Source organism: Nestor notabilis, unplaced genomic scaffold (assembly GCF_000696875.1).
Source record: "Nestor notabilis isolate BGI_N333 unplaced genomic scaffold, ASM69687v1 scaffold2421, whole genome shotgun sequence".
NCBI classification, from domain to species: Eukaryota; Metazoa; Chordata; class Aves; order Psittaciformes; family Psittacidae; genus Nestor; species Nestor notabilis.
In genome coordinates this window covers 44,574-60,475 of record NW_009915911.1, presented here as the reverse complement: position 1 = coordinate 60,475, position 15,902 = coordinate 44,574, and the positions used below count along the sequence as shown (strand labels likewise).

Sequence of the window (15,902 nt, the reverse complement as noted above, 5' to 3'; positions counted from 1 at the left end):
AGCAGCAGCTCAAGCCATGTGGCACAGATCATCTACCAGCTTCCCAGGGAGCTACTTGTTCGACTCTTTAGGTCAGATCATTTAATCCTGTTAACAGTGTCTTCCAAGTGACTTCAACACAGTGAGGCCCTTGCTTTATTTTACAGAGAAAGCCCAAACAGTGCTACCATGTACCCTGAAACCAGCGATCCCTGAACGTCTGGTGATTATAACGTACATAAAACCTATTTTCACAGTCAGATTTAAGGAAAGCCCCATGTGTTTGTCATTCAGATAGATTTTAAGTTTTCTGCTGAGGATATTTTCTCTCCCATCACTGGTACAATGTGGGGCATCATCCCTTAACAAGTGTTCCCTTCCCTTAACCAGCATATGGGCTGGTGTGATTGGCGCAGATCAAGCTTCTCCCTTTGGGGTACTTGAGGATCAATTCACAGCTGCCAAAAGTTCCTGTGCCAATTCGTGTCCTTTCAGAAACACAGTTAGTACCCCAGCCTGTGAGACACAAGCCTCAGTTACTGTTCCTTGGCACTCACCAAGTCCCATAGTATTTTCTTTCTTATACTCTCCTTGACACACGGAACCTCATTCCTGGCCTCACTTATAAATCGAGCTGCTCACACCCTCCTTCAGATCGACATCCTCTTTTATTATGAAGTGGCCTTTGGATATTGATTTAACCTGTGAAAATGCTAAAGAGCTGAAATGTCCAGTAGTTCCTAAGCAAGTGACCTAAAGTGCACCATTACCATGCAGTGCAGCTCTTGCTCGAGAGCCCACAGGCCCCTCCTGGAGCCAGCACAGCACTAAAATGCAAATGCTATTAGGCACTTCAAAGCCCAGTGCTGGTGTGTGAGACTGTGGTACAGCTGAGCTGTCTTGGGTGTCTGACTGTTCTTCACTGTTCAATGGCCACGTGTCTTTTAGAGGCCCAAAGTACTATTTCCAAAAGCAATAGGCAGCAACAGCTTCAGCTTTTCGGGAAATGATGAATCACAAACCCATGATTTAACCACAGTCACCCTGAGCTTACCTCTGCATTAATCCCAGCTTGATTCATATTTTCATTGGATTTTATACATCGAGGGCAGGAAAAGACGTTTTTATGCTGCTTTGCTGCGAGGTGGTGCAGGTACCAGGAACATGCCCACTGCATCACCAGCAGCAATCCATGCCCAGCCAGGGGAGAGGGGAAGGGGAGCCCAGTCCATGAGCACAGCGCAGCCTGTTCACAGGACCCAGGGCCTGGCTCTCCATTGACTTTTACTTTGTACCTTCATTTATAGTAGTCTAAAGCAAAAAGGAAGCTTTTGTAGCCACTGGGGCTTGGACTGGGGCATTCACCCAACTGCAGGACTGCCTGGTTTACCTTTCTTTTACAATTTATTTGGCAATAGAGCAGCAACAAGGCAAATGCTGCTGTTATTTTGAAACAGGCATTTTGAAAACTGTTTATACTGACATATTTTCTGCTGCTGCTTGGGATGGAGATGAGTTATTTATACCCAGGTATGTTTCTATACGGGTGCATCAGCAAAAATGGATGCTTTTTATTTGTACAGTGCAGTTTAGGCCATGTTTAGACACCTATATTGTATGACTTTAAATAGTTCCTTTTTATCCAATAACTATAGGTTATTACTAAGCAAGTGATATTTTCAGTCTTTGCTTTTGAGAAAGTTCCATTCTTTAATATTGACATATTTTAGGCCCTACGAAAGTACTGTTTAGAAAGAGAACTTGGAAAATAAGGTATTTTTTCCTTGTGCAATTCTTTTCATCCCTGTGTGTGGATATGGTTAAACATAAAAAGACACCAAATAACAAAATAGAATTTCCTTGAGCACAGACCTCCCCACGCAGGTTTAAACCACCCAGCACCAACTATCTGGTGATGTTCCCACCGTAGGTGTTATGGGTTTGACCACAGGTTCCTGGGCAGCCCAACTCAGCCCCACACAGAAATGCCAATTGCATGCTCTCATTTTCCCAAGGAACCTCTCAATCCAGCGTGGTTTCCAAACCCGCAGCCACCCAAGCAACAAGGCAAAACATACCAGCAAACAAACCTCTTCCCTGCAGCGGGAGGGCACTTGGAGATTATCTGGCCCAGCAAATGCAGAGAGCAGCCCAGCAGGACACCCCAAAGCCCAAATTGTTTGGCAGCGTTTAGTTCCAGTGAACACAGCACAAACCCTCCAGCAGCCAAATCCTCACTTGAAACAAATGCTGCCTCATGGGGTCGAACCACCGCTGGGTGTCTGCCTTGGGAGGTTGGGTTCTTGGCAGGGAAACAAGCAAATGTCCATCTCTGAAGGCAAAAAGAAGCAGCTGAGGCATCAAAAATGATGGGGCAGCACTGAGGTATCAGCGTTTATTGCTGGCTGCTGGGAAACGGAAGAGTGGCCATAGTCAAATGCAATGTAGCTTCATGGGGCAGGATGCTGGAGGAGGAGGAGGTGCGTGTTTCCATGGGGCACACTGGGAGAATGGACAGCTAAGATTTATTCCCAGCTTTATTGCTAATTTGGCTCTAGCTTAGGGTGGATCAATCTTTTTGTTCAATCTTTTCAGTGCCTCAAAATGTCCTCCTTTACAAGGAGTGCAATGGTACTTAAACCCCCAGGAGCATCGCTTCCCAGCGACCATTTGGCCCCATCCTTCGATAGCAGGAGGCTGTGGACAATGCTGAGTAGCAGCTATACCCCAAGCAAATTATCATCAATAGAAGAACAGTGCTTTATAAATGGAATGACAAATGAGAACAGGACCTTTTTTCTTTACAGTGAGGGTGCTGAGGTGCTGGCACAGGATGCCCAAAGAAGTGGTGAATGCTCCGTCCCTGGCCGTTTTCAGGGCCAGTTTGGACAGAGCCTTGGGCAACATGGTCTAGTGTGAAGTGTCCCTGCCCATGGCAGGGGGTTGGCACTAGATGATCTTAAATCCTTTCCAACCCAAACCATTCTATCAATCAATCAGTTTATGATTCTATGACCTGCTGGGCCTCATGCAGTAAGTGCACGTAGCCTAGAGCTTAGACAAAGCAGAGGGAAAAGACTTAATCTAGGAGTTGTGCAATGGCAGCAAACATGTAGCTCCACAGTTGCTTACTGGATGGAGAGACAACAGGAGGGATGACGCTTCTTCCAGAAGAGCTACCACCCAGAAGGGCCCATTTATTTTTTCCTTAGCCTCCCCTTTTAAATAGTGCTTTCCCGTGACTTTCTCTCCTTACAGACTCTTTATCTTCCATTGAGCCAGGCTCTGGACAGGATGTGATCCCGGGCTCCCCTCTGCGAACCAGCATCAAGATCAAACGTGGAGGACCGCAGCAGCCGCAGGCCTACCAGATCCTCTCTTCACTGCTGGATGACAGTGAAGCCAAACGGAGAAGCAATCGGATGAAGTAGGAGCATCTGTGTGTTCTCCATGTCTGTTCACCAGTTAAAGATACAGTATCCCAGTGCTTAATTGCAAAGTGCAAATGAAGTGGGTAGGAGGCTGCAGTGTTGGCACTGGGGTTTCCTTACCTGGCCAATACTACGCCCTCATTGCAGGAAACGTCTTACCCATAGCTCAGAGAGGGTCTGATGAACATTTGTCTTGATTTTGTTGGTTTGCCTTTGGAATAGCAGATGGCAGGTATCCTCAGAAGCTGTCTACAGAAATGACACCTCCTGACTGGGTCTCTGCAGTTTAATCCTCCCCTTGTTTCCTCGCTGCCCTTGATAGTTACTCAGTTACAGAACTGCTTAACTGGCCAAGACAATCAATCCCATGTAGACTCAAAGCCAAGCCTTGCCCTTGTCCATTGGTATAGCTGGTGGCATCCACCACCAACTTATTTTATGTGGTGGTGTCATGCTGACTTTCAGATGAAGGTGCCGCTTCTATAGGCCATTAAAGTACAACCTGCAAGCATTTCTTTTAAGCAAAGAGCAATTAAAACTGTTACTCTGAAAGTTCACGTTACTCTTTGGATTTTAGCATCAAAAACTTGGCTTTTCATGTTGCTCATTGCATGTGAGCGGCGTTATTTCTATTTGTGGTTGGCTAAGCAAGGACTTTAGATGCAAAAGTTCATGGCAGCAATGACTTTCTATCTATATTCAGCGGTATTAGATTGTTTCTATGAAAATACAGAGCAGTTTGTATGAGGTATGATGGAATTGTGCAAGAATTGTCCCATACTGTGTTCAGCTTGTGCATGCATCCAGGGATAATTAGTGTAAGTAGCAGCAGTAGCTATTCACAGAAGAGAGTATTTTCCAATAGTTTCTTAATCCTACATCAATAAGGAAAAATGTTTTCACACTGTTTCATTTTTCTCTTGTGCATAAATCCTTGCCATTTGAATCTGGAGACGGTGTAGTAGCAAACCACAGCCTAAGGAATTAGTCTTGTCAAGAGCTTATCTTGCACTGGGAGTTAAATACAAAGTCATTTCACTTTCTGCAATAACTTGTTATTTTGGGGGAATTCCCTGCTTCCAGGGTTAGGAAGTTGAATCTGCCCTTCTGTGACAAATGAATCACTGCACCTGCTGTGCAAACCACATTGGACAAGTTGATGCCATTCGTGTAGACAGTGAATACAAAGGGTGAGACTAATCAATGGTACTATTTTTTCCCCCTTTTTTTAACACACCCCATCCCTAAAACAGTTTTCACGTTAAATTAACTTTCCCAATACATAGTAAACAGGGTGGACCTACAGAGAGCTCAGAACACCCAAATCTTTCCTCTGAAGAGCGCTGTGTTTTCAGAAAGGAGCAGGGCCCATTGGGATGACTGAATTCACTAACGTGAAATGAGCAAAAAGGTGTTTCCCCATTTAGAGGCTGACTTTTAGTGCAGGAATTGAGAAGTACTTGATCACCCCTCTGTCCTGAGCATGTAGACACCACAGGACACGGCTGGTGGCTTCCAGGGAAAACCCCTTGCACCTACCAGTAGGTGTTGGACAATCAGGCCCTGAAGACTGAGGCACAATCCCAGTTCAGTCTAATGGTGGGTGCTGGGCGGGTTGGGGGTGACTGGAGTCACCTGCCCCATGGAGAGAGTGTCCTCGTGGCAGCTTCAGGAACGATCCCAAACCAAAGCAACCTTTAACAAGGGAAACAGCAAAATTCCATTGCACTGGTCCTGTCGCTCCGGGGTTGAATTTGGGGAACAGGGAGTACAATGAGGCCGTTTTCACTTCCCTGGCTCTTTGGAGCCTTCATACTGAATGGAAAGAGAAATTTTTCTTCCTCCAGGTTTGTCATCCTGAATTCAAAGCTATTGCATTGACTGATGAGGGCTCTCTGCAAGTCATTCGTATTGACTAGGATTTGGGCTTTTAAATGATTTAAAAGAAATTACTGGCACAGTGAATGGAAATGGAATGGAAGTTGTTTGCAATGAATCCTGCCAAGTCAGTTGTCAAAAGACTGGTTAGATTTGGGTTGCAACTGTTTTCATTACTGGCTTTCCTGGATTCCTGTATGAGCTATGTGGTTCTTTCTCTCCCCATGCTTTGCTTTCTTCAGCTACATCTCTCTGCTGTGGTACTGTATCTTTAACTTGGGTGGCAGTAGGATTGTACCAACTGGACTCTCTCTTCTCAGCTGGGATTTCATTCCTCTCTTCTTACATAAGGGCCAGACCACGCTGTTGTGCAGTCCCAGTTTAATTATGTTTTAAGGGTGAACACAGCCTCACACCCTGACATTGATGATATTTATCACTAAGCAAACCACTCCAACCACATTTTCCATCTCAGGCAGGAACTAAAGTTCATTTTAGCCAGGGCATATAATGCATCTTGCCAGGTCTGTGTAACTTAGAGAGTGGATTTATTTTGAATGCAGTGCTCATTTAGAAATATACTTTAATTGAAATGTTTAGTGCTTTCTCTTACATGCCCACTGTGCAATACCGTAGTGTGTGCTTTTCCTTTTCTTTTCCTAAGACTTTGTTGAAATGCTTAATGTTTCTCTGAGCTCCAGTGTGGTTTTGACCTGGATTGGTTCTGGTTGTAGTAACCCATTTTCCTTGCCTCAAGCTAACCAGAAGCAGCAGCAGCAGCACATTGCACAACCACAAGTCTTTGCAATTCATGCACCCTCGTGTCCACCAGCAATCTGGTACTCCTGGGAGGAGAAGAATGTTTCTCTCCAGAGTATCTAATTTGCACTTACTGTAAAGAATTGATAACAACCCAGGGAAATAATAGGAGTAAATTAGAGAGAAGAGCCCTCACCTGCTCCCACCAAAATCCAGTCATTTTGCCATCAACAAAGGAACAGGCCCTAAAAATCAGGTCCAGCTCCTGAGCTAGCATGGTCTGGTGCTGCCCAGTGCAGCCAAGCAGAGGGCACATGAGCAGCTTGCTGAGGGTTCAGCTCTGGGCTGGGGGTTCACTCCCAGTCTCTTCACTGAATTATTTTAATGTAGGAACCTGACCACTGTGACAAAGGCTTCTAAAAGACAATCATCAGTTTCTGGAATTACTTCTCGATACAATTTATTGGAAATCCATTCTCCTCCACGTTTACAGCTCGTCTCATTCACGATTACATTCCATTCTGGTGCTTGGTGGTCCAGGGGATTAAAGCGCTCGCAGTGTCTGCGACTGTGTTGGAACCAAGCAATTCAAAGGTGCTATAACTGTCACAAGGCACATTCCCACCCATCTGAGGAAATGTTAACTTTTTCACTAGTTATTTTACACAGTATTTTTTTATTTATATCAGTGTGTTTTGTATGTGTGCAAATGGTCCTGGCTTCTCTCATTGTAATAAGCTTTACAGCCGTTTGGTCCTTTATAGAGCAGCCATACGCAGCATCTTGCAATCGTGTAATTTCTTAACTCAGAGCAAGACTAAATCTCATGTGACATGATGAACTCCTTTGTGGCAGGCTCTAATGTTTGTTGTAAACACAACCCGTTTGTTCCACCTCTTGCATGGTTACTTACCTGTTTTCATATTGCTATGTTATTGTTCAAAATAGCTATTTCTCTTTATTCTCTATGGGGTTTGTTACTGTATATGGAATGTTTTGTATTCAGCATTTTCTTACAGAGCAGAGTGGGAGCAGTATTCAAGAACCCACAAATACCAAAGACCTTTCATGTAATGCACTGAGAAATAAACATACTGTAAAGGAATATGATGTCAGGTGTCCGTGTTTACCAAGTTCAGGGGCAGAAAAGGCCTTTTCCAGCTAAAGCCCAGTGTGGCAGTTCCCGTGCCCATGGTGGGACTGACTCTTCCGCAGATACTGGCACAACTGCCCTCTCAGAGACCGGCCTCTGGGACACACTGAGTCACTACTCTGCATTCCCAGCCGCGCTATCGGAATACAGGGGCATATCCCTTCACGGTTCCCTAATTCCTCAAGCAGCCTGGATAAGCCTTTGAGCACTGTCAGCTTTGAGCACCTTGCTTTGCATTGCAGAGCGAGGCACCCCCTGGATACGGCAAACTCTTCCCACAGGAAGTGTGCAGCTATTCCTGCGGGAGTTTTATGTCAGTGGTCGCAGCTTCCCCTCAGCTGAACAAGGGCGTTCTGGCCGCAGCAGACTGCGGTGGGGGTTCAAACCAGAGAGAATTCTGCACTGCTTGAGTGTAACCTAAACTCTGTTGTGATTTTCAGCTTGCCTCCCTGCCTCGGGTTTCCCTGCAGCTCAAGGAGGGTGTGTTGGCTGGTCTAGGACTGCAGCAGCCTCCCGGCCCCCTCACTGCAGCCCCCTGGTACCTCCTGAGCATCTGCCTCCTCCAGAAGCGGCTGCGTTTGCCCACTGGTGCCTTCTCTGGGTTTGCCTCTGGGCTTACAGAGATCCCCAGAGTCATCCTCATCTCTTGTGACCACTCAAACTGTTAGAAGAGGATGCGGTTCGGGACCTTTTTGGTTTTCTAGCCTTCCTGTGGTGGGAACAACTACCTATTTAGACTCAGCTACCTGTGTCTTTGCAAAGGGAGGCTTTGCTCTGCCTGTACTGGCTGCAGAGGAGGAGCTGGGCTCTTTCTGCCCGAGATGTGACAGTTCTGGTTCCTGAACTTGTTTTTCACATCCTAACAAAAGCAAGAGATGATGACGTATAAATCACAGTGTATTCCCCTACTGATCAGATTACACTGCAGATATGCAGACACCAATATTGAAGCAAAGGCCAACTCTTGTAAACACTGAGAACATCCACCAGGCCTCTACTTCATACAGCTTTTTGCATCACTGATGAGGACATAGTCAAGGTTACTTGATGCCAAACATTCCCATGCAGCACTTCTCTGGGTCTCTCCGGGTGTATTTATCTTGGTTTTTGTGTTCTAACTCCTCCAACTCTGATACATTTGTCCTTGCAGGAAGCCCTCTGAGGGAAGGCAGTTCTGTTAATCGCTATTGCACAGATTGGGAGTTGCTGGATAAAAGGGACATTTGTGGCTGTGCTGGCTCCAAATTAGCAACAGGCCCGTGTTGGTCTCTGGGCCATTATGGCCACTGATTGTAATCACAGCGAGGGGAAACGGCGCTTCTCCTAACGCTCAACACAGCACAGCAAAAATCAATGGCAGAGTTGAAGGGATTGAACTTCTCACAGGAGCTGATTAAAAGAAAACCACAGATTCATAAATGAAGCAGTTACTCTTTAACCACACTGCCTTAACTCTTCATTAGCCACATGCTCAGCAGTAAGTTGCTCTACAGCTTCCTTTGGAAAGAAAGACAAGCGTTAACGCTGTAGTAAGAACAGCTCCAACAGTGCTGTTTGTTTTCTACATTCCCGCAGCTGGAATTCCTTCCTCATGTTTCAGCCTGTTGTATGTGACCAGGGAAGGGCTACCGGGGTACCTGCACCCCAACACAGCCTGAATCAGCAGCTGTAACTCACGCTCACAGCCTGGGGAAGGGGAAAGCAGGGATCCCGATACAGCAACAAGCTCATCCTGAGCTTCCCAAGCACCAACATGGCCAGAAACTACCGCACTGTACACAGTGTAAAGGAAAAGTAACCAGGGATGATATTACCCTACGTCCCGCTGCGACCTCTCTTAGCACAGTGTGTCTGCAGTTCACCCAAACAGTGACAAGTTGGTTCAAAGGTGCATTGGGAATAATTTGCCTGGCATCCAAGAGAGCCCGGTGGCTGGTCAGGCCTGACACTGTTATCTATGAGACTGGGAGAGGCAGAACCACCCTTGCAGAAGATTGCCCCACCTCACATCCCAATTTTAGGACAGGCTCAAGCACCCTTAAACAAAGCTGATGCCATTTTTTCCTTTATCCAAATGACAAACACACACATTCTCTACAGCTTAGCAAGGAAAAGGTGCAGCAGCCCCTGGCTGGCAGATGAAACACAACAGCACACTGGTTTAATGATGATGATAATTAACCATTGTAACAACTTGCCAAAGGCTGTAGTAGAGCTTTTACACCTAAACAGTTTTTAAATTAAGGGAAAACTTTCTCCTCCTAAATAGATGACAGCAAGTGTATGTGTGTGTGTATATGTATCTGTATCTATATACACATATATATATATTCCAACTCAAAGAATTCATTCAGGAGAGCCAGACTAGATAATGAAACTGGTAAAGCAGTGATCACACAGTTGCAAATGACCCCTCCTTACTTCCCCTGCCTGCACCATGCACAATACACTCTGTGCTGGTGAGAGCTGCTGCTGGTCACCAGCTAAATTCATGTGAACAAGCTCATTGTAGCATCATGCTAAAAGATTTCTGCCCTAAGCACAGCTGTAGGGTGCAGCACCCATCTGCGTGCAGCACCCAGAGAGATGTAGGCTGCCACGACAACTGACAGCCCAGCTGTGGGAACGGGCTTTCCAGGGTGGAAAACTTCTGGCATCAAACTTTGGCCTGAGACTGGCCACGCACCAAGGCTGGAGGTGCCCTGCTGCTGCTGGGCTAGAGGGGAAAGGCTGAGTCAGAGAACCCAGAACTGGCCCGGGCACAGCACTGGTGTGTCTGTGGCAGCACTTGTGTGACTGTGCCAGTGAAAACCTGATTTATATATAACTGGATGGAGTTAATGTTCAGCCAGTAACATTATGTGACAGCTAAACTTTAGACTTAGTTCAGAAAACATACATACTGGCTGAGAGATTAATGGTGCACGATAGGATCCTGGCAGCGACCTTCTCTCTACTCCTCAACCACGAAACCATCTTCAGAAATGGACAGAGTCTACCTGGTGACAGGAGGATGTGGTTTTATTGGGGAGAAGATTGTAGAGCTCCTGTCTCAACAAGACTACATCAAAGAAGTCAGAGTTTTTGATTCAGTAGCAAGAGAAGAAGTAGAAAAATTCACCACAGGTAAGAAAAAGGCATCAGCTTCTATTAAGCAGCCATAATCCTCCCTTTTCAGAGCAGCTGGTACTAGGTTTGAGATGCCAAGGTTACAGGCATGGGGTAGGAACCTGCATTAAGCAAACTGGATGAAGAACAACTTGCAGCTCAGAGAAGTTTTTCAGCATAGGACTAAATCAAAGCAGAAAGATCCACAGTGTGTAACCCCAAGAGACATATCACAAGGAGGATCCAGGTACCACTTATCAGTTGTAAGGAGCAATGTGCACACCAAGTACCTGATGTGGGAACTTGCTTACCCGGTTACTTCTGCTCAACCAGTCTGACAGCAAAGGGACAAAACCCCGTGTGCTGAACTGCTCCAACCAGTTTCCAATTCTGAGAAAAATAACCAACAAAGCCCTGCCAATAATAGAATCAAGGTCAGCATCTGCTGCAGATATTGTGAAATACGCTACTGAAATAACTGAGAGAAACCTATAGCAGCCTGACTGTGCCGTGCACAGAGAAGGAAGAGTCTTGGTAAACATGCTCCAAAATACTGAATTAATCCATTTGATCGTATTCTGAGAGCTGCCTTCAGCCAGCTTGGTTACAGTGAGGTATACTGGGGAAAACCAACCTGGTTTACTGGATTAGAGAGTCCCCAGGCGAAACAAGCCAATGCAGCTCACAGTGCTCTGCACGGTTGGTTCATGGTGGGCTGGGGCCCTCCCTCTGACTGCCCAAACTTCTGCCTGCTTCCAAGGAGAGAGGAAAAATGATAGGGGAGATCCTGTCTGTTAGGAGGTATCAATAGAGAGGAGATACACTTAAAGCAAGTTAGAAGACTCCCAAGGAAATATCACTATCAAGTAACCCTCCCTGGGCAGATGAACTCACCAGACTGATATCCCCCGGCTTCAGGTACCCAGTTGCCTTAAAAGCACCCATAATTGAAGGAAAAAAATGTTTAAACCTTAAGAAGGTGCCATAACCCACACTCCAAGAGCGGGCTTTGGCCTCACATCGCAGCAGATCCCAGAGAAATGAGGCAGAAGCAGCCCTGAGGGGCTGTCCAAAGCCCCCATCCATCCCTCTGCCCCAAGGCAGAATCAGCTCCACCACAACATTCCCAACAGATGTTTCTCTATCCTCCCCATAGGCCGATTTCTGCACCATCAGTCCATTACTGTTGGTACAGTCTGACCTGCAATTTAAGTCCTTGATTCCTTATCCCCCGTACTATTGCCTCCTTTAGGCTAAACCAGCTCTTGTGTTCTGCTTCCTCCTCCCCAGCTCACGCTCTGTGTGTCTCTGGGCACTGGTGTTGCTCTCTTCTGGAAGAGGACGCTCAGGTTAGGGCAGCGAGGCCGGCTGCAGCCTTCCCACTGCTCAGGAAAGCTGATGGATGTATTTCTTCTGTCTGCAAACTCTTCTATTCATCCCTGTCAGTACAATTACACCTTTTTCACAGCTGCAAGGCCCTGATGACAGGCAATAGCTCCTTGAGCTGCCCTGGCCCAATTTAATTCCTTCATAAGACCTGCTGCTTTTTCCCCACTAACCCCAACCACCTCCTTCGTCCCTATCAAATTTCACCTTTTCTTTTCCAGGCTCTATTGGTTATGTGCAGCTCCCACTCTAATCCTCCTGTGCACCTCGAGTCCCTCCCAGCCTGATGTTATCAGCTGGTTTAATGAACAAATCTGCCAGGTTCTTGATGAAAACAATAAAAGAGGACTCCAATAGAGCAATAAGGCCAGGAGAGCCGCAGGGCAGCCACCTACCACAGCTGGCAATTCCCTGGGAGCTGTACTTCAGTCAGCCTTGTGCTCACCCTAATGTGGCTGCCTCAGACCATGTTTTACTGACTCGCTCACGAGAATGACACAGCGCTTCCAAAGGCCTTCTAAAATCAAGATAGATGGCATCGACCTGTTCCATGATATCCACACAGCCTGTTAACTTGTCATAAGAGCAAAGAAGATTTATCTGACTTGATCTGTTCTTGACAAATCCATGTCAGCTGCTTCTATTCTCCTTAGCATCCCCCAGGTGTTCACACACATGTTTAAGTGTGTATTCCTGATTTTTGGGGGGTTGAAATTAAGCTGTTCTGTAATTTCCTGGCACGTCTTTACCTCTTTTCTAAGCACTGGTGTTTCATTTGCCCTACTAAAGTCTTCCCCAAAAGTTCTCCAAAGTAGCTGATAAGGCAGTAAAGCTGCCCTTACATCCAGCACCTCTTTAGCAGCCCTGCATAAAGCTCATCAGGCCTTACCAATTTGAACATGTCTCATGGTTGCCTGTATCCAGCCTGGTTCTGGCTGAGCTCCTCATCATTCCCTTGCTGGTCTTAATTGCACCAGCTGCATGAAGACAGGTGATGCAAAAAGTGATTTAAAACTTCAACCTGAGTGTTAGAAGCTTCCCTTCACCACTAAGTAAAAGCAAAACCTCCCTGCCATGAGGCTGCTGACACCCTGCTCCACCTTTCAGTGCTGGCAAAGACCTTCAACAGGAGCATCCTCCTCTGCTCCCCTGAACTGCTCATGTGCATGATCCTTCAGGAATCGCTGCGCTGATCCCTGCCTGCATGGGGCTCTTCAGGAAGCTGCCAGCCCAGGGCAGAGGAGATGTCCCTTTCCCAAAGCAATCGTGTGGCTGCTACTGCTTTCTGGCTTATTGCAAAATCCCCAAGGAGCACAGCTTCCTAACCCCAGCCTCTTGCTGGCCTATTCCCAACTACAGAAAAGGAAAAAGGGAAAAATCCTGCTTAGATGTTACAACACTGGCTCAAAGCAAGAAAATCAGCAGTAGATGCCAACAGTAGCCGTGTATGGAACAGCTATTTTGAAGGAAGAGGAAGGTGCAAAAGGAGATGGGGGGGAACCCTTCTGAATGGCTCAAAAGGAATAATTTCCTATGAAACTTTTTAACCTGCAACTTTTTAACCTGTTTCATTATTTTCCTTTCCCATCTATAGTATTTGCCATTAAATCAAGCTCTGTGCAATGTCCCTTGAACTTGCCTGGTGGTACTCCCAGCAAGCTCTAAACATGTGCCTGAAGGGAACTGCCCTGCACATCTTCTCTCATTCCCATACACTGGGGCCAGTCCCATAACCAACTGCAGCTCCGGGCCAACAGCCCCAGCTTGCCCTGCAGAGGTGATTTCCAGGAAGGATCCTGTACGAGAAGGTGAGGATGCTGATTTGTACTGTTCTTCCCTCTGCATCTATGGTTATATTCTTTTTCTCCAGCTACCACTCATGTGACAGTGATGAAAGGAGACATCCGAGACTACAATCTGCTCCTTGCTGCCATGCGGGGAGCTCACGTGGTTATTCACACAGCTGCTATTGTGGACTACAGAAACACTGTGCCCTTTTGGGAAATGAGAGCTGTCAACGTTGGGGGTAAGCTCTTTAAGACAAACAATTAAACACAGCCTTAAATTCACACACCTTGGTGGAGTCAGACAAGAGGCTATGACAAACAAAGCTGCTCTGATTTAGTGCTCCTCTGTCCCCTGGATTTCACACACACTAATCTGCTGCAAGGCGAGAAAGGTGCCCAGGACCTTTCATTTCTAGTGAGGAAGTTTCTGCTCTTGCCCCTCTCTCCTTGTCCATGGCAGGATGTGCTGCTCCTCCCCATTGCTAAACCTTCATCTTAGAAAGTCAAATCCAGACTCAGTTATTACACAGTTATTCTGGTCAAAGGTATAACTAACAGTACTGAGGTGATTCAGGACACCTCTCTAGTGGTAAGAAACTATTGTGTACCCACAAGCCATGCATAACCAAGAGCTCCACAGGATTTTCCTTCTACCACCAAGAGCTGATTTCATGTTAGGTGCAAGGTCTGCCTGAAGAAAATTTGTTCATAAATCTAGGAAATAAGCCCAGGCTATAAAAATAATGAAATCCCCATTACAGCAGCAATTCCAATGGCACCTCAGGCTGTTAGCTACTAAAATAGTTGTTAACCACAAGGAAGGATTTTTATATTTTTATATGTATATATATATCTCAAACTCAATTACAGCTTAGGGCTTCTCCTATTTGCTGATACATTCAAGGGCAACATTTAAATCCCATCCTTCTTTTCATTGCTGTAGTTCTTTTCAAAACCAGATGCTTTTAAGAGCCTGTACTGTGCCTGTGTACTGAGAATATTCAGAGCCTGAGGGTTCCTGCTGCCTTTTAATGTCTTTGTGAGATCTTCCCCTTCATTGTGTGCTTGCTATGAGCAAGGTACTTGAGTGGAATGAGGTTTTTACAGATAGCAGTAAACATTGGGCAAGTCCCCCGTTCAGCAAACCAAACCTCTTGCAGACGCTTGTGACGTTCCCAGAAAACCACACGCACACAGTTCATTCCAATGTGACTGAGCGCCTCTGAGGAGCACAGTTTGGGGTGTTTTAACAGGAGCCTTATTTTCAGGCAAACTCTTCTGCATTTCTGCCTCCCCTTGGTTGGCTTCATGTGGACCTCCCTAAAATGCCCTCAGTAAGTCTGCTCGCTCTTGAGAGAGATGAGGCTGAAGTTTTCTGTTCAAATCCTCGCAGGTAGAAGAATAAAATGAACTGTGTTTGATACCTGCTGTAGGCTTCATGGAAATAAATAGGGTCAGGATGGGTCAGCTGGATAATCCTCTAGTGTGCAACTCAGGCCCCAGAAATTACCCAATTACTGCCTTAAGCCCAACAATTTGTGGCTAGATTGGACTCTGCCTTTTCAAAAGATTCCTTGGCTAGAATGCAACTAATGGGCTATCTATCATGTCTTTCAGCAAGCCATAACAATGCTGAAGAGCATTAGTGTGGCTATGGTTAATTAGCATTTCTGGCCAAAATTTACATCTTCTGCTTTGATTCTCTCTCTTTCAACCACTGGTTGCTAAATCCTGTTATAGACTTGTTGACTAGATTCAAGAGTCCTCTTCTACAAGAGTTATTTTTGCCATCTAGTCACTGAAAGACTTTTTAATCTGCTTTTTGTTAAGCTGTATGGATTTTAACTCTGCTCCTTTTTGTTAGCAGCTGTTAAGTCCAAGTTAAGTCAGTTGTCAATAGGCACAAAGGTTAAGCCACATTTTAGCTACAGATGTGAGTGCTGCTCTCATGTTATAAACCATCCGTTCCTGTGCCAGCATACCTGAGGAACTGCAGCCTTAACCTGTAGCTTTACATCTAATTCAGCCATGAAAAAGATGGACCTGCTCCAAGACAGAATCCCAAACCTGGAAATCTCTGTTGATTTGCACAAGAGGAATGAAGGCAAGATTGATAATGTTTGTCCTTCCTGACCTGCCCCCCAGGTACTGAAAATGTGTTAAGGGCCTGCTGTGTCCTGAACATCCCGTATGTTGTCTATACAAGCTCCATTGCTGCAGTGGGACCCAATACATCCTGTGAGCCCATGTTCAGGTAAGGGTAAGCAAATCCTCTCCACTGTAGATTTCTGGTTAAACAGCAACGAAACTGTAACCAGATGGAGATTTTTGCCATGGCTGCGAAGGAGAAGATACATGTTTCCCTTCCTGTCTACTCTTCTTCTCTTTCTTGGAAGTCCTTCTTTGCTGCTCTTCGCTTTC

At 45.9% G+C, this 15,902-nt stretch overlaps 2 protein-coding genes across 2 annotated transcripts in view; both read left to right on the top strand.

The window, feature by feature from the left end:
* The window catches only part of LOC104413374 (collagen alpha-1(XXVI) chain-like), a gene marked incomplete at its 5' end in the record, with an annotated part of 38,541 nt that extends 35,131 nt beyond the window's left edge, over nt 1–3,410 (top strand). The window contains one exon of the mRNA XM_010024347.1: nt 3,238–3,410. Coding sequence (XP_010022649.1) covers nt 3,238–3,410 — 173 coding nt within the window. The remainder of the gene's footprint in view (nt 1–3,237) is intronic.
* A 6,694-nt stretch (nt 3,411–10,104) lies between these two features.
* The window catches only part of HSD3B7 (hydroxy-delta-5-steroid dehydrogenase, 3 beta- and steroid delta-isomerase 7), a 12,070-nt gene continuing 6,272 nt past the window's right edge, over nt 10,105–15,902 (top strand). The window contains exons 1-3 of the mRNA XM_010024346.1: nt 10,105–10,326; nt 13,565–13,720; nt 15,627–15,735. Of these exons, the coding sequence (XP_010022648.1) occupies nt 10,185–10,326; nt 13,565–13,720; nt 15,627–15,735 (407 nt within the window). The 5' untranslated portion in view covers nt 10,105–10,184. The remainder of the gene's footprint in view (nt 10,327–13,564; nt 13,721–15,626; nt 15,736–15,902) is intronic.